The 26,386-nt window shown below is 39.5% G+C and overlaps 1 protein-coding gene across 2 annotated transcripts in view; it reads right to left on the bottom strand.

The window, feature by feature from the left end:
• Positions 1 to 375: 375 nt before the first annotated feature.
• FRS2 (fibroblast growth factor receptor substrate 2) overlaps positions 376 to 26,386 on the bottom strand; it is a 41,194-nt gene continuing 15,183 nt past the window's right edge. For both annotated transcript variants that reach the window (XM_082241117.1, XM_082241118.1), the window contains exons 2-7: positions 20,012 to 20,111; positions 18,809 to 18,900; positions 18,077 to 18,263; positions 12,816 to 12,974; positions 12,406 to 12,569; positions 376 to 12,133 (exon numbers count right to left, since the gene is read on the bottom strand). In XM_082241117.1, coding sequence (XP_082097243.1) covers positions 11,144 to 12,133; positions 12,406 to 12,569; positions 12,816 to 12,974; positions 18,077 to 18,263; positions 18,809 to 18,874 — 1,566 coding nt within the window. In that variant the 5' untranslated portion in view covers positions 18,875 to 18,900; positions 20,012 to 20,111 and the 3' untranslated portion in view covers positions 376 to 11,143. The remainder of the gene's footprint in view (positions 12,134 to 12,405; positions 12,570 to 12,815; positions 12,975 to 18,076; positions 18,264 to 18,808; positions 18,901 to 20,011; positions 20,112 to 26,386) is intronic.

Here is a 26,386-nt window from a genome sequence, read left to right as displayed (position 1 = left end):
ACCCCTCTGATCTGGCCCAATTTAACCTCTTAGCAAAAATAATAGCCAGAAGCTATTAACAGACTCCACCATTTAAAGGTGGAGAAGGAAAACTTGCATTTTTGAACGGTACTACACAAAACCACTCTCTCTACAGAAACGACAAAGGGAGTTCACCATAGTTTTAACCCAGCCTTCAAGTTTCTCTGCTCAAGCACTAACTAGGTTTGGTGGCTTTCAATCCAACAGGAGAGACTATTAAATAGCAAATTAATGGGATGTGTACTTAAAAGCAGATTATCTTTACAGTTGACTTGACTGTAAGAAAAAGTACAAAATACAAACACCTGAAAACACCCTTTCTCCCATCCACCCAAGAAGCACTGAACACTTACATAGTAAAAATCATTATTTTATTGCCATGCTACAATTCGTATGAAGCTGGCACTGGTGAGGGGATGTTTTCAATATTACATAATACATTTTGAAACTGACATCATCTGGTAAGCTGAATGACAAAGCACGCCAAAATTAAATGGTAGTATATGAATCTTGAAAAACAAAACATACTATGTGTAGTATAAATGTCAATTTTGCTTAAAAGGAAGCATGGAATGTTTGAAACAAACCACAGTGGGAGAGGGGTGGTTTGAAACAAGTTTGTGAATTTTTCAGAAGGATTTTGGCAACTCTTTAGAATTTTTTATTTTTATAAAATAAACTCTAGAAAGCTACTTTTATACAAAGTCGCTATGTAGGATGTCTTTATGTAGGAAAAAAATTATAATGCAAAATTAGAACAAATAACAACAACAAATTTACAGTATTTTACAATGTAATGACAAAAAAGTAACATACAAATACAATTTTGGCTTTCATAGAAATGTATATTTATGCATTTAATAAATGCATTTGTGGCACACTGGTGATTACAGGACTGTTATTGTCTGTTTTCATGCTAAGATTTTAGCTGGGCTGTACCATAACTTCGGAACCACAGTGCAGGGTTAGGGAAGCAATGTTTCAGAAGACATAGCTGAAGGTGATGCTACAATGAAATGACATGTTTATGTTTAAAAAAAAGAAAGGCACCATACTTGCTGGTTGGGACATGCCATAATATGGTATACCATACAAACACTATTTCCTTTTACAAAATGGAAGCATTTCCTATACATTCAGTAGCAATCAATGCCTTACAAACAAGACAACTGCCTGCATTCAAGGTTTGGCAAATATCAGGGGAAATATAGAATTAGTACCATATATGTATCTTTATATAATATTATATATTTATATATATGTATATATTGCATTGGAAATTAACAGGGAGTTCAGGTTGTTGACATCCGTTGCTAAACAAAAAGTATAGAAATTCCTGAGTGAAGGACCTTCTCCATTTTTAAGATCATTTGTTTCACATACAATACCTCAAAAAATCAAAGCACTAAGGAACATGAAATTCAGAAAGTAACCTCAGTTCTGACCATAAACAGGAATAAAACTTTTTCAGTTACATTTTCAGGTCATTTGCGAATATATCAAAAAGCAACATCATCCTGTTTGATGATGATACCTCATGTTCTCAGCTAAGACAATGTGGACATAAAAGCTCTGCATGAGAAGACTTTAATTCCTAACTCTGCCCCCCTTTTTTCACTGCAAAGAGATTCTGGAACAGAGGGAAGTGACTACCAATGCAAACTTGTGGCTAATTTTACAATACTATGTTAATTTGTTTGAACAAGCACAAAGGTGTCAGACATGCCTCATGTCTCATATATATTATGGCCTTAATCAGATTTATATTGATGTGCTCCAGCCCCTAGCCGCAGATCAAGGTTCTGGCCCCATTCACGGACACTTCTGTGGTAGATTTCAAAGGAACTGTTCATGAAGAAAGAAGCCATTCTATGGTAGGGCCTTTGTGAACACACAGGAAGACTGCCCTGTGCCACAGGAACCAATGATTTAATTCTTAACGACAGTCATACTTTTTTTACATAAAACGGAACAGATATAGCAGAAGACATGTACTTCAGATATACGTTACCAGCCTTAAAAATGATGAGAGTATTTCAACTGTGCTTTGTAAATTCAGTTCAAAAAGTAGCTTTGTTTTTAATTAACATTTCAGGGACTTCATCAGATATTAATTTCTATTTTCCTTATTTCACACAAAAGTCTATGTTAAACTGGAGTAAACTTTGGGCCGGATCCAGAGAATTGTGAGGAGGAAGCTTGCTGAAGTGAATATTCCCATACACTCTTCCCTGTTCCACATCTCCTTTAGTCATAAAGGCAGTGCTTTTTTTTCTGGGGGGACGTAGGTGTACGCATACCCCTAAATATTTTGTGAATCTAAGTTTGGGACAGTATTTCAATATGAGGGACAGTATTTCAATATGAGTAGGAAAATGAGAGTACTCCTAAACATTTTTTAAGAAAAAAAGCACTGCATAAAGGTGATTCTCTTAGTGCTGCAGGTGGTTGTTGGGGGAGATGGGAAACTGCATAATAAACAGAGGCAACCACTTGCACAAGGTACCTCTCCTAGGAGGGTCCTCAAGTATGGCTTTTCAGGGGGTGGAGGCAGAAGGAAAGTCCTGTTTCATGAGCTTCTTCCCACTCACCGTTCCCTGTACCCAGTTTAGTATACTGTCATAATAGCCCGGCAAAACTATTGACAAACATTTGAGAAAAATCTTGACCATACCTGAAGATCAAAAAATGAAAACCAAAGTCATTCCACTCACTAAATTTACACTGGTATGCATCATCTAAAAGAAGTAATTTCAGACTGGACAATAATGCAAGTTCAAGTTACACTTTCTTTTTTTACCTTGAAACATGCATCAGAAACATTCATTTAGGATATTTTAAATTAAAAGAACTGTAAAAAAATTAATTGGGGGACGGAATGTGAAATAAGGTGAACAGTTGCACAGAAGAGTAGCATTTTATATGACTGTTAAAGGTGTGGAAACTCTTATGGTTTTTATCAAGTCATGCTACTGTGAAGAGAGAGCAAAAGGTAAATACAGTCACTGATCATTTTACTGTGAGTGTTATTATTACTTTTTAAGAGATGGGTTTTAGGTTCCTTGTGTTTTTGGATTTTAAGAGGTGGGTATCTGCTTCAACCTTTACTTGGTAAAATTAAAAGGGATCAACCTTCAAGAAATGGGAAAAAAGGATTTATGAATCCAACACCGTAACCAAATTCACAAATGTGTCCTTTTAAAGGGAGATCACACGCAATACTGCTTAGGTCTATCCCAATATAAATCTGTGTATCATCAAATGCTGTTAAATAGTACCACTGACAACTGAAATTTCAAGCAAAGTATTTCTATCTTGTCTGTTTAATAAATGAACTTTGTACAATCTATGCACGCTACATGTGTCAGCACCAACATTTTCTCACATTGACTTTATTTCCTTGGCCCACAAATAAAATCTGGGGAAGGAAGTATCCTGTGCATATGTGCTCCCCACGTCCAGATTGCATGCAATTGCACCCATATACTTTCTAACTTAATTCCAGGGTGAAGAAAACCCCCAGTAAGCATTAAATAGGAGGAAAGAGAGAACAGGATACAAGACAACTGTGAAACGTGGTTGTACATAGCTGGTGCCTGGGACTGCAGTGCTCAGGTGTTCTGCCAGGATCATGCAGTACTCAGATGCTCTGTTTCTATTATAAGCCTTCCTAATTGTCAGGGGAAGGGACGCGGGTGGCGCTGTGGGTAAAACCTCAGCGCCTAGAACTTGCCAATCGCATGGTCGGCGGTTCGAATCCCCGCGGCGGGGTGCGCTCCCGTTGCTCGGTCCCAGCACCTGCCAACCTAGCAGTTCGAAAGCACCCCCGGGTGCAAGTAGATAAATAGGGACCGCTTTCCAGCGGGAAGGTAAACGGCGTTCCGTGTGCTGCGCTGGCTCGCCAGATGCAGCTTGTCACACTGACCACGTGACCCAGAAGTGTCTGTGGACAGCGCTGGCTCCCGGCCTATAGAGTGAGATGAGCGCACAACCCTAGAGTCTGTCAAGACTGGCCCGTACGGGCAGGGGTACCTTTACCTTTACCTTTAATTGTCAGGGACTGCTTGGATACTGAGGAATGGGCTCCAGAAGAGAGGTTGGAGACTGACTTGGAAAGAGATAAGTGATCTGGGACAGCCTGTAATAGCCAGATCGAGAGTCAGAGGCAGGAGAAGCTGCAGGGTTGGAGAGGAAAGAACGGGTGCAGGAGGAAGACAGGTCAGGCTGGTGTAGGGGAAAGGACTTCCACACCTTCTCCTTCTGCCCTCACCTCTCCTGCTCCACTGTCTCCCAGAACCAGCAGAGGATTGAAGCAGGAGGAGCAGAAACAGGTTACATGAAGGCAGTCATTGCCTCTTTGCACACAGGTCGGGAGCGACAACTGCCTCATCCAGTGGAGGCCTAGGAGTAGCTGAGAGATGCAGGACTGATGGGCATGCCTTTTCCTAACTTTTATGTGTGCATTTGACAATACAGAGTTAATTCGTCACTCTGGACATTGCTTGCCTGACAGGCCCATGACGCTGATTTTGTCAGAGAAGTGAATGGGTGCAACAGTGCAAGTTTGCTGAAAAATTGTAATAAAAGTGAATGGAGAATGAGAGAGAGGTGAAGCAGCAGTCACAAAGAGAGGAGAACACAAGATTCAATCGGCACCAACCAAGCAATATGCTGATACCTCCTTAGCACACAATGTTGTGCAAGAAAATTGAGCACCACCATAGAATTCATGGGACGTTGTTTACTGTGCCCACTTTTGCACGAGTATCAGGTACAGTGGTATCTCGGGTTAAGAACTTAATTTGTTCCGGAGGTCTGTTCTTAACCTGAAACTGTTCTTAACCTGAGGTACCACTTTAGCTAATGGGGCCTCCCGCTGCTGCTGCACTGCCAGAGCACGATTTCTGTTCTCATCCTGAAGCAAAGTTCTTAACCCGAGGTACTATTTCTGGGTTAGTGGAGTCTGTAACCTGAAACATCTGTAACCTAAAGCATCTGTAACCCGAGGTACCACTGTACCACGTTGTACAAAAAAACCCCAATACAGCAATTAAGCAAACACCTGCAAAGAGTTTTCCCTACACTGATACTTTCTCCACTTATCTGCATTAGGCGTGGCAATTTTTTGCCTTTAGTATAAATAAAGCACTTTACTGAAAAATGGGTAGACTTAAAAAGGTGGTTGGCAATATTATTCTCTTAAATCACATTTTACTAGACTGCTACTCAACTTGGGCTCATCAACTGATCAATTCAGCAGAGTATCCTGTCCAGGTGATAGGTGCTTAAGGCTGAATATGTGTTCAGTATCTCTGCATGACTGCTGCACGAGCACAATTGGACACAAAAATCTGACACCCTGGGAATCAATACCAGCTTCTTTTATTCTTTTCAAAGAATCTGGTAGCTGAAAAAAAGCTTGGGAATATGTGATTGAAGTCTTGTGAAATCTATGTTATCTAAGGAGAGTCAGGACTTCCTGTGACCTAGGAACCTCCTTTTAGTGCCTGCCACAGCTCTTTGCTCCTATTTTTCGACACCTGCATCTACAAACCTAAATAGCCTCCATCCAATTAGCCCTCCCATTCTATTCTGTTACGGTATTCCAAAATACAGTTCTCTTAGGAAAGCATGCAAAATCAGCATATGCACATCTGACTGGTGTAACAACAGAATTTGGATTTTGCTGACACACACAAAGAACCCTGGAGATGGAAAATTCAGAGAGTGAGATTTATGATTTTAAAGGAATTAATTGAGGAGTTTCCAGAATATGCACATGTTCATTAGCACCTCTGGTAAAACCTTGTTTTTGCAAGTATGTCAACCTATAACATCGTATCTTGTACTTTTCACAACAAAAAATATTACACTGTAAAGACTTCAAAATGAAGCAGTAGGCACACCTACGCTGTGCCCTTCTGTGATATCGAAATGACTGGATGATTTACAGCTAATGTTATAACATAAAGACAGCACAGAAATGGTGTCTTGTGTACTTTTCAGGCAAAAAAAAATGTGAATAGTATTACTGAAAGGTTATTGCCACTTTTTGCAGGATATTGTGAAGGAAATGTCAACATCATGCAAGTTATTTCTCCAAAAAGTATGTGTTCAGTGCTCTCCTACTAAGCACATTGCAGATCCAATGCAAACATTAATACTGATGACAAACAGAGACTCAAATCTGCTAATGATGACTGCATCCCAACTTTGATGAGTCTCCAATAAAGTGCATATCTTGTCATTTGATAGCAGCTAATTAGACACACTGTCTCCCTGAAGAGACAGAGACAAAACCATGACAGCTATTTCGGATGTCAGAAAAGGATAAAGAGCTAGCCTAGTTTCTTTCAAACATACATGCAAGGAGATAGTGTTCAGGTACATAAGACACAAAAGATGATTAAGGGGAACGATGCAAGACAATTGATCAAATCTAAGCTTTTCTCAAAAATAAATTATGATCGTATCCTCTTTCCTTTTACATTCTACTGTATATTTCATAATACCTATTTTCCTCAAGCAAAATTATAGAGCTTAACACCATGCAGTCCTGCCAATCAGGATCCAGTTAGCTGAAATATATTTAACAGGATTTCAGATTATCCTGACACATTCAATGTACAGTTGCTTTCAGAGAGTATCTATAGTCCCCTAACTTCTCAAGTACCAGGTTATTTACTTCCAAGCACCATTCATTGATGGACAGAGAAAAAGAAATGATTTGTTTCCAAAAGAATTCACAACGTCCCATTCCTTCTGTCATTTCCATCATGAAGGATTCTAGCTGTATATCTCACTACATTCTCATATAAATATGAGCAGGAAGGTATTTTTAGGCAGCTGAGTTCTTAAAATGTCAGTTCTTAAAATGTCATTGAAATGAAGGCAACTTTATAACTGAACAGAAAAGCAGCTTTGCCAGAGTCTTTTTTTATATACCAAGCCAAAACAAGAGTTTAAGTGATTTTTTGGAGGGTTTGTGTATGGAACTCAACTTTTTTTGGAAGACACTTAGCTTTTTTTCTAAAAAAAATGATCTGTTAAATTGATCTGTTTTGTTCAATTTGAAGGGCATGTATATAGAGATGTGATGGCCCAAAAGAAAAAAAAACCTGAATTATATGTATTTTTCCTGTACTGAGATATGTTAGTTTCCCATCTACAAGAAAGTTTTGGGAAACATAGAAAAAAAAATATGCAGCATTTTCTTTCAGAATGAGGAAAATACTTTTTAAAAACCAGTTTTAAAGTAAAATCACTATGCAGTCAGTTCACAGTGTTGAAAATCTCTCAGACCAAGGTAGTAAATGTTAGTGATAAAAGCACTGCTGCTATGATCGGAAAAGCAACACACTAAGACTTAATTCAAAATTCACAGGAAATTGGTCCTTATTTGAAGTCCATGAAGTTCCAATTGAAAGTTTATAGATTCAGAACCTATGGATCTTTCAGAGCAAAAAAACACAAGTTATGCTACTATCTGCAATTATATTTACTGAGATCATATGGGATATAAATAAAACAAGTAACTGTTCAGGAGAGATAATTTTCTCTGCAGTTCCAGTGAATGCTCCAGCTGTTCCTATGTATGTTTACTCAAAAGCAAATTCCACTGAATTCAGTGGCGCTCAAGCCAATTAACAGAGAAATCTTAACCCTGCTCAGGTAGGAACAGGGCATGGCACAGAATTGACCAGAGTGGAAGACAGGATTTTAATTTTTAAGCTACTTTGCTAGCTGTGCCTCCCCCTTCCCTCTAGCAATATCCTGGTTTGGGCGTCCTACCCTTGGTATCACCAGCAGAAACACCACTAGCATTAACTACTCAATCATCACCATTTCAGCAGCTAGGCCCATCCACTGGTGGAGCCTGGGCAGATGGGATACCTCCACCATATCATAATCCCTCTTACAGCACAGATCAGGGCTGTTAGAGCTGGTCTGTAACTCTGCATGGGTCTGGATTCCAAGTATAGTAACTGTTTAAGTATAATAACCCTATAATATATTATTAACAGACTATCCAAATGTAAAACCGCTATTATATTATAGGAATGTGTACTTCCAGAGCTTCTCTCTTAAAATATAGCATATTCTGTTTCCGCATGAAAATATTTAAGTTTACAATACTATTTTAAGCCCATGCTTTCCTTTGTTTACTACAGTATTGATGGCTTCAATACTGTATTTCATTTCATTTTTTCCTTATTTTTCCAAGTGAACATTGGCAAGGTACCTTCGACATGGAATTTTTAACTGCTGCACTCTAACCCTGGATAGATTTGCAATTATTGTTTAAATAAAATAAAGATGTTTATAACTTTAAATTTCATAAATAAACTAAACAGTACCAATATGTTCTAAAACATACTACATTTTGTGTTTTTAAAGAAGGAAAGTTTATGTTTGATAAGATAGTATGCTTATATATATATATATATTTCCATTTTTTACATAATTTCTGGAATTCTTTTTCTGGTGAGGAAAACACACCAGAATTCCACCCCTGCCCCTAGGATCCTTTAAAATGTCTTGAAATTGTTAGATCTCTCCATGGTCTCATACCAGTTTTTAACAGCTATTTTTTCCTTTGCAATTGCAGGCTCAGCTACTCTGTGTTGCTGTGATGTTGCTTTGCAAGCTTCTTTTACTGTGAAACCGAGGGACGACTGGATAAATTTACCAGGGAAGATCAGCAGATGCCAGGTATACTGGGAATATTCAGTGATAGTTAAACTAGCAAACAAAACGGGTTACATTTATATATCCAGAGATATTACTTCCAGATATTCTCTACATATTCAGTAGCTCCTCCATTCAAAGACTTGCTCTGCTGGCAACACACTGATGTCAATAACAGAACCGTATCACAAAAAGCACATTATGGCAGCACTGAAAGGATTTCATGCTTAGAATCCTAGGCAGATACCCCATTGCAGATGTTTAGGACTGGGGTCTCCGTTTCACAGAACCCAGATGCAGACAAGAACATAGGAAGCTGCCTTATACCAAAAGTCACATTATTGGTCCATCTAGCTCAGCACTGACAGCACGAACTGGAGCGGCTATGCAGGGTTTCAGACAAGACCTATCTGGAAATGTTAGGGATTGAACCTGGCACCTTCTGCAAGCAAAGCATGTGTTCTACCACTGAGCTGTGGCCCTTATCCAACTCAAGCAAACTATTACTTGTACAACCACTTTACCGGCTTGTTTTGGTAAAGCATAGGATATAGTCAAGCCCAGCATTCTGACTGCTACATTGACCTGCAAATGTTATCTGGAAGAAGCCAATACATGCTCACATCTCTATACGCCCCTCTCTAAGGTGCCAGGGAACTGTTTGTACTCAAACATCTATAATGCACCATTCCATTTGTGCAAGTAAAGAAGGCCTTTCTGATAAGGGACAATATTATACGTGGGCCTCCCCAAAAGCTTTCCCATAACAACATGGAAATTGAACAAAAGGAAACATATAAAATACAATGAACAAGAGCTATGTACAGAATTAACAGTATGCAACTTAAAGGCTGTACAGGAGAGATGGCGACGCAAAATGAAAAGCAAGAAAGAGCAAAGACATTTTACAGAATGGAAAGATCTGACCATACATTAAATGTAATTGCGAATTACTTCACAAATATCTGTACAACTGTACAGGAAAAACCTGAAGCTGCCACTTGGAAGTCTGTAGTGGATCTAAGCCAAGGCCAATTTCAGACTGTGATGAAAGGGAACACTGACGTAAAGAGAACCCTGGTGTGACCTCTCACATGCGACAGTGGCAAGTCAATCCTGAAGCTCTTTTCTCAGGATGGTCTGAAGAAACAAATCTAAGTTGGAATCCAAAGAGCTCTATGCAACCGCAGCAGATAGTGATTCTGCATCTACATGGAACGATTGCTGATTTTTTTTCTTTCAGCTGCATGGGATGTTGCTCTCAATAAGTTTCTGGGAGCAGCCCTTTGTGGGATGGGGGGCATAATGGGACAAAGAGGGCTCCAGCAGTAAGGAAAGTCAGGAATGCCATCCACTGCATCCTGGCCAAAAACAATTTATAGCTCTTTATCAATACAGTACCATACCATATTCCTTATGCCACCTTTACACACACAAAAGTGTGAGTTTATCTTACTTCCATGCTAAATGGTACACTTTCTTCAGATTAGTCACTGCTACTTTTGATTTGACAAAGCAAAAAGCAAAAAACAAAACCTTGAACTGCAACACAGTGTCTTTCTGAAGTGCAAATGAATCTGTGACAAAACAGCATTTTAAAAAAATTACTACCTGCTGGATTTATGGTCAGTGGTTTTAAAGTGCATCTGGTCATTATTTCAAGGACTGAAACCAAGTGCTAAATGATACTCTAATATATTTATGAAACTGCTGATTTCATCCCTCCCAAGTCAGCCACTCGTAAGTAATGGCACTCTACTCAGTATTAAAATTTCAAATTTAGTAATTGACTTTATTAATAGACTTACACAGTGCAGGACCGTCACAAGCTGCTCCTACTGGAAGGGCTTTAGAGGATGACAGCTGCCTGTCATCCTCTCCCATCAACTAAGCACTGATTTATGTGCCAGACCATCATTAAGCCCACACATGCTAGATAAAAGGAATTTGTACCCTGTTATGGCTCAACCCAAACTGACCAGAATCTCTCTCGTTGATGCCACATGATGCCATAAATTCAACTGGAATATGTGAATCTACGGGACTACGCTATGAGAGAAAATACTGACCTGCTTGTTAATACGAAGTTTCAGGAGGCATTAAAAAAAGTGTCATAATGCCTTCAGTGACTTTAGGCACATGGCCAAGTCTGCCAGAACTGGCATGTTATCCAACTTTCAGCCAATGCAATAGGCACTATAAGAAGATGGCAACACTGTCTGAAAGCTGTTAACTACCATTGTAAAATGAAACAGTGTTATTCAATACTCTTTCTATCTTAAATTCCCTTTAAATAAGCACATGACATGAAGCATTCAGAAAAAAATCTATCGATCTATAACATGTGGTGTAGCATTTAAAAATCAAAACAGAGCATTCATTTAAAAAAAAAACTTCAAAAAGGTGCAAATGATTTAACTAATGCTTTCCAGGCTCACATAGGCAGGTCAGTACTATTATGTCTAGTTTTTCTAGAAGTACCGTCGTCACGTGGCAGTGCTTTCTGCAAGCTTGACATAGCAGCTGTTCTTTCAATGTCTATCACAGCATACAGCTCTGTGCGCCTGGTTGGAGTCTGTGGAAGTGGCGTGGTAGGAGTTTTTGGAGTCTGAGGGTTGTCAGAGTCACTGCCACCTTCCAAATCAACCTGTATATAATTGAGCTGCCTGTGTTCTGAACTTGGTCGCCTAATATCAAAGTTAAAGACCGTTGGGGTACAGTCCCGGCGTCTTGCATATTCCACTTTGTGAGCACTTGATGGCACCGTCACATTCTCTGTATTGACATAATTATGCATGGGGTCTAAATTATTGTGATAGCCATTCAGAGACGGTGTCTTTGGTCCTAAACTGTCATCCTCCTCTTTACTTAGCTTGTGGGCTTCCCAAACTGGAGGCAAAGATGGCAGGTTTTCATAATTTAGCAATGCAGTTCTCCTCTGAGCGGAATTGTTGATATTCTGGGTATCAGAGGTACTGGATGATATCAGACGACCTCTCCTGAGTCCTGGGGCACCAGGGATAGACAACCTATTTACATTTTCATACGCTATTTTGTTACCAGAGGAAACTTCTTTGCGTTCGTCACTGTCGTACCCAGTGTCCCATTCATTGTTACTACTTGCGCTAGCTTGAGTACTGTTGGCACTAGTTTCAGTAGTGTTTCCACCACCTTGAGTACTGTTCCCACTGGATTCAGTTTTTTCTTTTTCCATTAACTGCCTCTGGACAGGCGTTGGACCCAAAACAAATTTGACTCCTTCAGGTTCCAGTACAACCTGGGCATCTCTGTCATCTGGACAAGTTTCATCTTCCCTTGCCTTGCTTGTTTCTGCATTAGAAACCCTTCGCTCCAGAGGTGTACGCACACTTGGCCTGTTTTTTCTTTCCTCCTGTACACCTGTTGTATTCACATATGTATGGACCTGCAAAAGACAGAATAGCATGTCAGCTGTGGGGTCACATGGCTGCCTCACACATTGTCCAACTCCATTTTTCCTTATGACCACATTTTTCGGTCATATCCCAAAGGGGTAGGTACTCAGTCCAGAAACCTGCTTCAGAGCAATTCTACCATAGAGAACAAGACTGGCAATGATTTCAATAGAGATTTATACTATCACAGCAATCATGAGAAAGCGGAAGAGAATTAAGACTGGGATATGACAACTGTGAAGTCAGACCCAAAATCACTTACTTGCTCCTCTGCTACAAGCAAGGGATGTGTTGACTCTTCGCCTACTGAAGGAAGACGGGCACTCCCTACGGAAGGGTGTCTGCTGGAGGGATGTGATGAAGCATCTCCATAGGAAGGATACCTTGGATACCCGTTGGGTAGACTCTGCCCACTCAACCCAGGTGCTGATTAAAAAGAAAATCCAGTTACCCTATTGTATTGAATGGCACTCTTTTATTATTTGCTGTAACAACCAATTAGCATGCATGGATGCTTGGGAAATAACAGCAGATGTGGGTGAATTCACCTGCAATATTCATCATCTGAAATCGATGAGGTCTCAATCTTATGATGAATTTTAAGACCTTCAAATGAGAACATGGTAAATGAGCTCAAGTGTCATATTCAACACGCAGAAAAAATAAACTTACTGGTAGGTGTGCGGGGTGTTCTTGGAACGTCCATCTCTGTTTGATGTGGATTCCTTTCTACTACAGGCTCCTCAACCACATTTATACTATTATTCTGCATGATCTCTTGCAACATATTAAATAATTCTTCAGCACGAGCACACTTGAAGGCAAATATTCCTACAACAACACAGAATCTGTTAGATACCTTTAATGAATAGAGTAAGCTTCCAATAACAGGTGTTGTACAGTCCATTTAAGCACATACCTGTTAATAAAAAAGACCTATCAAACTAAATTATGTTGAACCCCTTTTATATATATATATTGAAAAGTTTTAAATTCCTCATGATCACAGATTTAAACAAAAGGTAAAGTGGATAAAGCAGCAATAACCAGAGAGAGAAAATTCAGGAAACAAAACTTTATTGGTAAGCAGTAGCCCCTGAAAGAACACGGTTTTGCTGAGCAAAATTGTATTTCAGATTTTCTGCTCGATATTTGTAACAAAATCAATATAAAATTCCTATACAAAGAGGTAAGAAGGGTCTGGCAAAGGGTACAAGTTTATGTGAAGGTTAAGGGAAGAAGGAATATAAAACAGATTTGGGTGATACAGACAAAGCCAATTTGGTTTTGGTCTCAAGGATAGACACAGAAACAAAGTAGACAATACCATGGATTTTCCTCTAGTATTGTTCCACTTTGTCTTTTGACAGCAGAGGGAGCCCAACTTACCATCATCAGCAAAGAGAACCAGTGCAGTTGGCAGCTTTGGATTATTCTTCCATTGAAAGCATTAAGTTAAAGTTGACATTCTTGTTAACAAGTATGTGTTTTTGCTACTGCTGAGCTTTAGCTTATCTAACATATCAAAACTATTGTCCACTACTCTGTTTCAGCCAACACAATTAGGTGTGGTAGCAGATTGTAAAACCTGAAAATTTTAGTAAATTGGTTGTGTGTTAAGAGCAGGAGTACCTTGAGCAAATTTCAAATATAGTAACAAAAAAGTTCTAGACAGTATCTAATTGTGTCATGCACACTCTCAAATATTCATGTATTTAGTCATCAACTAAATTTGGCATTATCTCCACAGTTGTCTACCAGTTGCGCTCAACAACTCATTTATGCTATAAAACCTATTCAGAGAATGCTTCAGACTAAATGGACTGTGATCCACAGTGCTACAAAAAGTCCATATTTTTCCAAAGTAGCTGCTAAATAAAATAATGAATACACCAAAATTTGTCCACAACAGAAATGGAATCCTTTTCTTAATGGGCTTTGAGTACAATTAGTGGTTCACGGTCAATGTTAGCCATACTTAGAGTAGACCAGTGTTTCCAAAACTTGCGTCTCCAGCTCTTTTTGGACTACAACTCCCATCATCCCTAGCTAGCAGGACCTAGGTCAGGGACATAGTCAGAAAACAGCTGGAGACCCAAGTCTGGGAAACACTGGAGTAGACCTACCAACATCAATAAAATTACTCAAGTCCATTTCAATGGTTCTGCTCTATGAAACACTGGAAGCTCTTGTATTTTATTACAACAGCTTATGAACTTTCTGTCTTCAGACAACTGACAATTATTTCCCAACTGAACGTCTACTGACGAACCCTAAGCACTTGCCCTGAACATCTGCAGAGGCATGAACTAAACACAAGCCCTATAACTCATCCAACATTCTTCTGTGGTATAACTGGTACACAGTACACTCATCTAATTATATCCTTTAACATCTGTGAAACTGTGGGTTGTATCCAACCCAGTTGTCCAACTAACATAAGGGCTTCCACCTGGCAATGCAACTTTCTTTCCTTTTCCTCTGCCAAATCTGCCCCTGAGGGTTGGGGCAACCCCCAAACAGATTTGGAGCACACATGAGAAAAGGAGCTGGAGCTCCATTGCAAAATGCAGAAGCCCTGGCACTAAAAGGTAAACTTCAGTGGATACAAAGCATTGTTTTGAATACTGACTTTTGCATTTAGAAACATTATTTAAAAATCAAATTCCTCTTTGTCCCTGCATTTTAGGAAATGACTGGCAAGTTATTGCATAAGAAAGCCTACCCACCATTACTGATGCTCTCACTGAGGGACACCCAAAACACAGGTTTTATAGCAATGCTTTTGGTTAACTAACATATTAACCTGTTATATAGAAACAAGTTCCATCAATGCAACTTTCATCACAACCCTAAATATGCTTTATGGAACACAATACTACTTTGACGGGGGGGGTGTGTGACTTTTCCCAGTAGCAACCAGTAGTGTCATCTGAACCTCATTAGGAATCAGGGGGCACATAAGAAAACAGCCATAACTGAACTGATTGAGAAGATGCTCATTCCCCACAGCAATTCTTTATGCCTGCTTCAAGAGAAGTTGATCTAAAAGTTGAATCTATGTACTTGTGACCATTTTCTGAATAGAATATAATTGTAAGATTTGTGGCATTCCACTGTTATTTGGTAGATATCTTCTTTTTTATGGAGGTCTGCTTTGCATTTTAAGAATTATGGTTCAACTGATACGACCTCTGAAAATGCTTTCATGGTCCACCAACTAGAGATGACACTGTGAAGCTGTAGCTCATAATGTAAATATACGGTACACTGTTGGGAAATTAAATTGTTTTCCTTATGATTGCTATTAAATCGAGCAACACTTAACACCACAAATAAACACAGTCCCTCACACAAGTCGGAACACTGATGCTTACACAACAGGCTGGAGAGAAAAGGGATAATTTTTGGTAGTTACAGAAGACAAACCATATAAACACACTTCATTCTGCCACATTTAGTAATACAGTGGTACCCCGCAAGACGAACGCCTCGCAAGACGGAAAACCCGCTAGACGAAAGTCCGGCTGGGAGGGAATCCCTTGGACCCCAGCCGGACTTCCTGCAGCTCTTTTGAAGTCCGGCTGGGGTCCAAGGGATTCCCTCACCGCCGCCCGCCTTTAGAAGCGCTCGGGGAAAAGCCGTTCTCCCCCCGCCTGCCTACAGAAGAGGTTCGAGGAAAGAGGCGAAGGAGCGCTGCCCCTTCACCTCTGTCCTCGGAGCTTGCCGTTCTCCCCCGGCCTGCCTTCAGAAGAGGTCCAGGGACAGACTGTCCCCGGACCTGGTCTGAAGGCAGTCTCCATAGGAATGCATTAATTGATTTTCAATGCATTCCTATGGGAAACCATGCTTCGCAAGACAAAAAACTCGCAAGACGAAGAGACTTGCGGAACGAATTAATTTCGTCTTGCGAGGCACCACTGTACTTAATGAGGATTAAGTGGGGAATCTAAAGCACTGTTAAACAGTTGTCTCCAAATACATGTACTTGCTTTCAAACATTAACCGAGATACAACTGGGAGCTAATAGAATGGTTGAAGATTAATAAATTTTGCTATAATAAATTTTAGTAAAAACAAACAAACCCATCACGATCAATAAAAATGGCACTGCACTTTTGAGGATTTACAAATGTTTCCAATTTATATCCATACCAAAGTTTTAGGTGAGAGGTTAGAGCTGAGATATGATTTACAAAAGGCAATTTATGTGAGTTCCAAAAATCAATCAAACCCACAAACAAGGCATGAAAGTAGCAACCCTTTCCTATTTCTCCCCAACAACTGAGTGTCTTTCAGTGTGGAGAAGAATAGCCAATGACACATCTAGCATCCATGAAATGTTCTTAAAAGTAATGCAAAACAATAGCCATCACCAAATATTATAGTACATGATTGTTGCTAGGATAAATGGGGAGGAAGAGAATCATGAGCATCTTGGAGGAAAGGTGGGATATAAATGTAAGATATAAAAAGTTAAGCACCTTCGAAGAGGGATATTGTAAAGAGCTTTTTGGAATTCCCAAGGATACCATGTCAACTGGATTATCTACATATTTGCCAAAGCACAACAAAGCTTTGAGAACACTTCCTTTTTCTGAAGCCATACAATACTGATTCTTCCTCAAATATGTTCTTCTATGGATTGCATCCAATGGTGCCCATGCATGGACTTCTGTTCACAAAACGAGCCTCCACCTTCCACTACTCCCACCAGCATACTCCTATTTGCTTCAGAGACTTCCCCAACCCTCTGGAGCAGATTTGGGGGGCACGCAGGAGAGAGGAAATAAAAGTGAGGTCCTTTTGTGCAAAAATAAGTCTGCTTGTGCAATGCTGGCTTCCACCTAGCATGTTTAATAAGTCTAGGTTTAATTATGCCTTCAACCAATTTACTTGGGATAGAGGTTTGGCTAATAAGCCTGTAATTTCCTGGCTGTCCATTGGTTCCCTTTTTAAAATGTGTGGCATTGGTTTCCTTCCACTTCTCTAGCAGGGAGGCCCATTTTTAGTGACAAGTTCTCTGCATATTATTTTTAGATCATCAGTAATATCACATCTGACCTCTTTAAGAGGGTTGTTCATTTTTTGTCAAGTTTCCATATCTTATCACCTCTATTTCCCTTCTAATCCCCCTTCCCAAAAAACCCTGATTCAGGTGTGGATATGTACTAAATAACCAAGAATGATATCAAACATCCATTAGCTTCTCTGCAATCTTGTTATACTCCTTCAGTTAACCTTCTGTCCAACTGCTTTCCTGTATGTTGATATTCTATTATTGTAAGTAGTTTTGGAGGCCCTAAGGCACAAAGGTAGGCTATTAATATTTTAAAGTAAACAAGTAATCTATCCAAGTTTTTGGCATAAGCGCTGCAATATATTCAGTATGCAATTGACTGATCTCTGACATACATGATTGTAACCCAATATCTTCCACCACCAGCACCAGTACCCCCCAAAAAACCCCAACAAAAACAACCCAGTTTCTGTGCTTGCGTGCTACGGGGGGAGTTGATTTAGAAAGTGAGGGGTATTTCAGAAGTATGGCAAGATGGTCAGCAGGTCAAAGTAAACTACCAGGCTAGTGCAATTTCCCTGAGTGAACCAAGTAGCTCCATTTTATATGAGTCAGCATATTCTCATAGACAGGTAAGATATGGGTCACTGCAGAGGTCTTACTAGCATATTGAAGTATTAAGTGATGATTGATCATTTTAAGGTTCCTACTTGGTGATCTGAATAAATCCTTTTCTGATTTCAGAAAGGTAGGAAGTACTAACCTGGATTTCATTAAAACGCAGGGGAGGTTTTTTTGTCTGTTTGTTTTAATTCAGACCAACTGTTGTTCAAAATACAGGTGTTTAGTGACTACTCTCCCTTTCTCTTTTCTAGGTCTTCTATAGGAACAAGCAAAAAGCTATTATACATACCTGGTCCAGTTTGGCATCTTCGACCACTTTCAAATGAGAAGAGATTGGAATCGTAGCCATAACGGCGCAGACAGAGGTAATGCCATTTGACAGAATCCCGTTTACGGGTATACAAGATTAGTTCTGTGTCTGTAAGTTCCATTATACCAGAACCCAACTCATTACCGTCATCATCCACATTAATAACCTATAAAATAAAATGGATACTATATATTTAAAGCAAACATTAATTTATTAAGCCACTGTCATGTACCTTACCTAACTCTACTGAACAAATATTTGATACAAATATTTAAAACTATAAAATAAATCTATAAAACTAACAAATAAATTTGGCTTCCTGATGTAATACAGTTCAAATGTATTTTATTTTCCTCTTAACATGGGGCCATGACTATTGAAGGCCACATATATTTCCACCCTCCCTCTAGGCATTTCAAGACTGGCAATTAGTGGTGGTTAACTATCTTTAGCTAATAATGCTAAGAGATGTGAAGACAGAAATCTAGGCTGTCTCTGTGGTAATTAGACAAGAGTCGGATACTATATGAAATACAAATACTATGGCTTAATTTATTTTTGAACAACCTATCTGCTTAAAAAGCAAGTCCACCAAGAGAGAAAGAAAAATCCAAACATTTCCAAATTGCCCTACTGATTTCACATTTTCTGTCCCTAACCTGCCACCACATAATCTGAATTCTGTGCCCATTAAAGGTGACAAAACCCTACCTTGAATTTGTTTCGATGGTTATCAGGGACTGCTTCTTTATCTGGACAGCTACAACAGCTACCCATGACTTCTTTAGAAGACCATGTGATTGCTAAAACCAAAGTAAAAGAGAATGCATTTCAAAAAGAGAAATGATAACAAACATGCAAATGGCATATAAATTGACCATATACCCAAAGCATTAAAGAAAATTGGCAGAAGAAAGACAATTGTACATTAATGGAGACAGACAGAATATAAGAATGTATTGTAGAAAACTACCGTATTTTTCGGGCCATAGGATGCATCGGCCCATAGGACGCACCTAGTTTTTGGGAGGAGGAAATAAAGAAAAACATTTTTATTTCCCCCCCAGGCATGGGGCTGGGGCGGGGGAAGCCCGAGCTTCCCCCGACCCCAGCCCCCAGAACAGGCAGCTCTCCACAAGCTGTGGGAGAGCTGTGTGAAGCCCAAAACCTGGGGGGCGCTGAGCTCAGCGCGCCCCCAGGCTTCGGGGTGCAGGCAGCTCTCCCACGGCTTGTGGATAGCTTCCTGAAGCCTGGAGAGAGAGAGGGGTCGGTGCGCACCGACCCCTCTCGCTCTCCAGGCTTCAGCGAAAGCCTGCATTCGCCCCATAGGACGCACACACATTTCCCCTTCATTTTTGGAGGGGGAAAAGTGCGTCCTATAGGGCAAAAAACACAGTGCATAGGGTGAGCACCAACATGGCATGAGTGAGTACTTGCCCACTAGGGCAGTGGGATTCCCCGGTCCTCCTTCCCCCCTCCAGGCCCCACATCCCCCCAAATCTGCTCCAGGAGTAAACTGAAAGTCCTGTTGCATTAGTTCATTTTATGCAAGTGAGTGGACATAACTGGATCTTACTCACAATAAGATCCTGGAAGTCCTGCTCCTTGCCTTGCTGTGGCTTGGAACCTCCAGCTACAAAAGTTGAGGCTCATGAACAGACTTTTGGCCTGGGGATTTGTTTAGTATTTGTTGCTATTACTGATATTATTTTTTTGTATTTCTTTTTAGATCTTATTATGATTTATGTGAATTGTTTGATTTGGTTGTGAACTTTTCGATGTGTTTTCTTTACTACATTTGTAATTATGTATTTATTTTCATGTTGCAAGCCGTCTTGAGCATGGTTTTTAACTATTCAGGCAAGTTCAGAAGGTGGTGAAGAGAAACATCTGGCCAAAGGTACGTACACTCACCTAGATTTGGCCATTAATATTTCTAGCCTCTGGTACAGCATCAGTACTTCTGTCATACTTCAAAACATCATGTCGCCCTTCCACATAAATGAGTTACGACCTAAAAATCAAAGTTTTAAAAACAGTCTATTATAGAGGCTCAAGAAAGCTGTTTTGAATAAAAGTTGGTTCCGAAAGCAAAACAAATTAGATAAGTAATATTTGCAGAGAATACCGTAAGTGTGCACACATGTGCTGGCCATAACTCATTCTAAAAGGGGTAATTCATAAAAACACTATATTTTTTGCTGTTACAGTATTTTTAACACCATTCTGTTCTTTAACTGAAGATTGCTACTTAATCGAGAAACACAAATAACATAAAAGACAGCAAAAGATATTGCAAAGATGTCTTCTGCTGGAGGGGTGTGTGGATCAATTACATTTACTTTTCAACAATTCCATCAGGTTTCTGGCTGACTGCTTGCAATGTCTACTAGAAAAGCATCCAAGTGGCTAACTGTGGGCAGCCAAATTATATACGTAGCTAGCACTGCATTGAAGGGAAAGGGGAGGTCTTTTGACATCACATAAAGCTTCAGAAGTGCTCCAAACATCTATCAACTCCTCTCTTCCAGTTTTGAGCTAGATTCGCATACAGATTCTCTGATTGTAATTGGGGACTGTTGCCTAGTCTTTTCCTGAAGCAAAGATCTTTCAGCTTCTTGCTTTCTCCCAGCATTTGTTCCCACTATCTTCTCAAAGTCAGCCTCTTACTATGCTTGTTCTGTATGTTGCTATCTTAGAAGAACTACATCTTCAAAGAATATACTACACATTGGTGCAGTATTATGTAGAAGTTCTTGTTCAAATGTGCAACTAGAGAACATCTCAGATGAGTCTCACATATAGCACTTGCAGTCACCACGCTGCAAAAGCAAATCAGGTCTAGTAAATGACAGGAAACCATTGATATGCTATCTTGGGCTGCATGGTGGAAGAAATGAGAGGCATAAATGTAAGAAAATAAATATTTAACCCCCCCCCCAGTAAAAGGTCCTAATATGTACATTCTTTCCCATTAACACAACACAAGGTGGTAATGATGTAACAGGTCTACTTCTCTCAGAAGCAGAATATAATGCGCACACTTTAAAAAGAACAAATGCACCGACTACACATTAACTACCGTTGCAATATTACAAATATTCATTCTGTCAACATTACATATTTGGGGTGGGGCAAAAATATGATTCCATTAAATGAAAGCCTTTTGATAACTAAAAAAAAATGGGTTAACTGTGCAAATCCAGTGTAGGATCCAAAGCAATGGATTCAAATTTCAAGAAAGGAGATTCCAACTAAACATTTGGAAGAACTTTCTGACGGTAAGAACTGATCAAGCATAGAACGGGCTATCTCAGAAAGTGGTGGACTCTCGCTCTTTCAGTATTTTAAAACAGAGGTTGGATGGCCATCTGTCAAATATTCTTTAGCTGTTATTCCTCCATTGCAATGACTGGGCTATAGATGACCCTTGGGGTCCCTTCCAACTCTACAATTCTGTGATTCTCAGGTTCCTTTGATGCTATCCTCCAAAAGAGATGAAAATATGTGTTGTGGTCACCAACAGTGGTTTACCAAAGCTCCATTCAACATATTTGTTTCTGCTTCAGTGTCAAGTACTAAGCCCCACCCTTCATTTGTGCAATCTAGTCTGTTTCTATTTAAACAGATACTTGGGTCAGTTCTTTTCATGTTACGTAAATTAAAATCAAGTACTTCTGCTAAGGCTGTAGTAAACATAAATTAATTCAGCACAGATGGACCAAATTATCAAGATCAGAACCTGGCTCTTATTATACAGCCACTGTTATAAGAAGATTTTTTTTTCACTCAAAAAGCTGTTTAATTATGTGTATTAAATAAAGCATTACTGTTTTCTAAAGTAAACATTCCCACTGGGCATTCTTTTCATCTTGCATAATTATATTGCATTGGGAAGACTCCATTTGTGTTCTCTAAGTTTACACACAGCTATTATTGCTTTTTTTATACAGCTCACACATCTGATCTACAACTCTACAGCAGTGTTTCCCAACTGGGGGCCATATGGCCCCCTGGGGGGGAGCAGAATAATCCAAGGGGGCCACAGGTGAACATTATGTAAATGGAGGGGGGGCACAGCAGGAGGCTAGGAGGTCACAGAGGGAAGTGAGAAGAAAAGAATAGAAATATTTTTTAAAAAAGAAATCCTGATTGGCTGGCTATCTGCTTGGCCAATCACAAGCAGGTAAGGGAGCATCCCACCAGGAGGCAGCCTACCGTTTCTTTTTGCCACCTGCATTTTCTTGGCGCAGTCCTGGTTTGTTTCCAGCAAGAGAGGGTGATTGCTGAGACTCCCATTTTGCCCACTGCTTGTAGCTGCCGCCAGCGCTGGGCCAGGTGGCCGCCTGGGCCTGACTTGCAAGGCGCGGGGTGTAATCCACCCCAGCGCCTAGCAGATCAGGGCCTTCAGATGTTGCCAAGGGGAACAGCAAAGAACCTGCACAAGCAACGCTGACACCAAACCCTACATATAGTAAGTAAAATAGAAACATCGCCACCCAACCCCCATCTCCCCCCCCACCTCTTTCTACAAATAGGATGGGGTGGGGGGGCAGAAGAAGGAAACATTTGGAAGAGAGCCATGGTCAGAAAAAAATGGGAAATACTGCTCTAGAGCACAGTCTTTCAAAACATCACAAGCAGAAAAATATCTATGTCTCCTTTCTTTGTCTCCAGAGTCTTCTTAAGGGACTCACAAGAGGGTCCCATTTTCATTGCCAAACCTTACTTAAAGGTTTGGTGAAACAAAATGTTCAGCTTTATCTGTTGCAGAGCACACATAAATTATAGAGTAACAATATGGGCAATAGTTACCATGGATTTAAAAAGCAAATGTTGCTTAATGTGAGTCAACCATTCAAAGACTATGCCTATGAAGTTTATCCTACGATAGGGTGCAAATATATTAGTCTGATCCTTGGATAATCAAGTTCTTAACTTTGACTAATTCCTAGATTCATTGTTGCCTACTACAAATGCAGGGCAGCAATATTTATTGTAATTGAAGAATACTGTAATTGAAGAAAAGGCTGTGATTATTTATTTTGATAAACCTAAGCACAGATGATGGTAGAGAGCTGGCAACTGAATGATTGGTAGCATTATACTGGTATAGGAAGGTATCAATTTTAAAATGCTGGACCCTGAATGGCAGTTCTGCAAACAAAACGCCTATTTTTTCTTTTAGAAATATATATGGAGTGCCGTCCTATTCACTCAGAACAAAAATAATTTGCATTGTTATTGGAGGAAACAAATATCCAGTGGCTAAAAAGGGAGAAACAAATCATGGGCATACTTCTTGGTTCTAGTCACTGAAACTAGGGATACCTAAACTAACAGAAGTGTCTGATTTAAAGAAACCTGCTGTCTTAAGCCAACTACATCTCACTAGATCAAAATCTAGCAGACAAGCAGTTAACCACCAATGCACTGAATACTGATTTTAAAGTTTGTTTTGTTTCTCAGAGAGGGCCTGGCTCTTCAACCAAGACTTCCTCTTGTGGCTTATTTTGAGAGAAACAAGCCAGCATTCCGGCTTGTTTCATTCTGCCTTGGGAAAAGGAAGAGCAGGGCAAGAGCGATTTGTCCAGCAGCACCCTTGGTCATTCATGGCAAGCCATAGTTTGGCTTCCTGTAACATGTGAACCAAGCCACTTTTTCATTCAAAGGCTAAGAAGGAATGCAGGAATTGAAGAAACTTACAAAGATAGTTTTAGATTTGCCAGTTTTTAAAGACCTTTTTTTAACTAGAAGAACTAGCAAAAACAAAAACAAAAAAACAAGCACACACCACTTTAATCAGTCTAAAGTTTTAATATACAATAAATGACTGTTATAATTTTCTTGTACCAGAATATAAAAGATGCTTAAACGTACTGTATAATGAATAAACTGAGAAAAGTCAACAAAATAAGGTATTTACTAAGATTCAGACCGAAGTGCCAAAGCTGCCTGTTTTCAGAACATGAAAGAGAGACTACATTCAGTTTCAAACTTTATGAACACATTCCTCAAATACCAGTAATATTAAAGGTCTCAGAAGAGGCAAGACCTTTTCCCCCAACCTTAACATCACAGTTTAATCCTTGGAACAGCTGATTAAAAATGCCTGTAGTTTAGTTGAACTTGTCAGTTTGAGGAGAAAATCCAACATTCTGAAGGAGAAAAGCTGAAATCGTGAAACAGCTTTTACACTATTGATAAGTCTGAAACTTTTAGAAATCTCACTTCATGTTTTCTCCTTCAAATTCTAACATTTCTGCTGCAACAACATACAGTAATTCTTAAAATGGTTATTAAACTCATTTTCACAAGGCCTGCACCATTTCATCATTTGAAATATTCCTTTGGTTAATAACTCTACAGAATTGTAGAGTTGGAAGGGACCATAAGGATCATCTAGTCCAACCCCGCAGTGTCTTTTCATATTGTCCAGCTTGAGTGCTAATATTTACAGGAGAACCCCTGTTAGGGTCTCCTACCCAATAAGATCGCTATGGTGGGGATTCATGGGTGGGCTTTATGGGTGTGATCCCACGCCTCCGCAATGACATTCCCTCTAAACCATGTCGTATCATGACATTGTTCTCATTTTATCATCGGGTGAATACACACATCAGCAGGGTGAGGGGGGCTTTGAGAGAAGGTTCGGCTATTGCCATTTGGTTTGTATGTAATTTATGTTGACTTGTTTTAATATAGTTGATTGATTTTAGTTTTAATTTTGTGTATTTCCACCCTTGGACCTGCAGGTGAAGGGTGGTCTATAAATATGATAGTCGATAGATAGGTAACTGCCTAGTCTATCTTTTTATCTCTATCTTTTGAATATACCATTTAGAAATAAAATAATTTAGGTAACAAAAAAGCCAGTAATATAAAAAATCCATATGACTGAATCTACCCTTTTGACTAAATCTAAACCTTTTGAGATAAGTGTTATCCGAAGATGGATTTGAATGTTCCTTGTCCCTTGGAAAGCAAAGTCATCAAAATCCAGGGGTTGGAGGTATCAATTATCTCTGCAGTTACAAACTGCGTGTCACATACAGCATACAACAGTGAGTCGCTCATCACTATTCCTCAAAATCACAAATGTACTGTTTTTCATAGTACACTCCAAGTGCTTTGGCTCCTACGAAAATGAAGTAATTGGAAGGCTCACACAAGCTTCAACAGAATTGTAAATTGCTACACACCGCCCACATAGCTTTGAGTGCTTGAGTGTGTGTGATTAGGAGGGCTGATGCATGATCACACCAAATTCCTTCCCTTAACTCACAGATCAAAAACTTGCCCTCTCAGCTACATTCTTCTTTAAACAGTCACTGTTACCCTGGTAACCCTATGCTGCTGACACAGGCAGCTGGTCCATTTAAAGTCAGCCCTAGCTGGCAACCAAAATGTTTGTTCAACCAGTTGGGAATAGTTTCTCTCAATTCCAGAGAAGTTGCTGCTTTGTACTTTTCAACGCCACCCCCATTTAAATGGTTTCATTTTGACACTTTTTAAAAAATATAAACTTAAACTACTCTGATTATTTATACACTTTTTTATTCTTAGAAATAAAAACTTACTGCAAAGCTTTAAAAACATATGCTCAAATATAAGAGGGAAGGAGAAGGGAACCCATTTTAATTTTTTTAAGTACACATAGCGAAAGCAATCAGATTCTATTGTCTTCCGCATAAATCTATAGTACAGATTGCTGTAAATATGAATGGAAGCCTTCTGCAAAAAATTATCTGAGTTCAAACCCCGTTTCATGAATTTCTGATAGCCAAAAAATGTATTTTTCCTGAATCAAGATTACAGAAATACATTTCAGTTACTTTGTAAGTTATCTCATAGAATACAATTTGTCTGCTTTGACTTTTACTGGTAAAAGGGGGAAATGCAGTCCAGATACTGAGGTCCTTTCTTAATAAAGATAGGAATGAAATTACAAATCCTCCAACTGTCCCTGCCAGACAAATACAGATAATGAGCCAACTTTATTTCAAGTGTTCAAAGATGTCCAGTTCTGCCCATTCACCCTCCCAGTTTTTACTGCACTCTAGGCTTTATTTGATTAGGTAAAAATAATTTATTTTGCTAACCACTTAATTTTATTGCTGAGATAATCAAAAGGTACAAGGCCATAGCATGGGCTAACACTCCACGGCTCTGAAAAGAAGGATGGCCAGCTTCTTAAGTCTGTGAAGATCTCTCCATTAACAGTGGTAGAAACACTGGAGAAGATTTTAACAGGATTTTATGAGGTTAATATCAACTAAGCACTTGTGC

Source organism: Podarcis vaucheri (genome assembly GCF_965113315.1).
Source record: "Podarcis vaucheri genome assembly, chromosome: 10".
Classification (NCBI taxonomy): Eukaryota; Metazoa; Chordata; class Lepidosauria; order Squamata; family Lacertidae; genus Podarcis; species Podarcis vaucheri.
The sequence above is the reverse complement of the archived record's forward strand: the minus strand, read 5'-3'. Positions and strand labels throughout refer to the sequence as shown.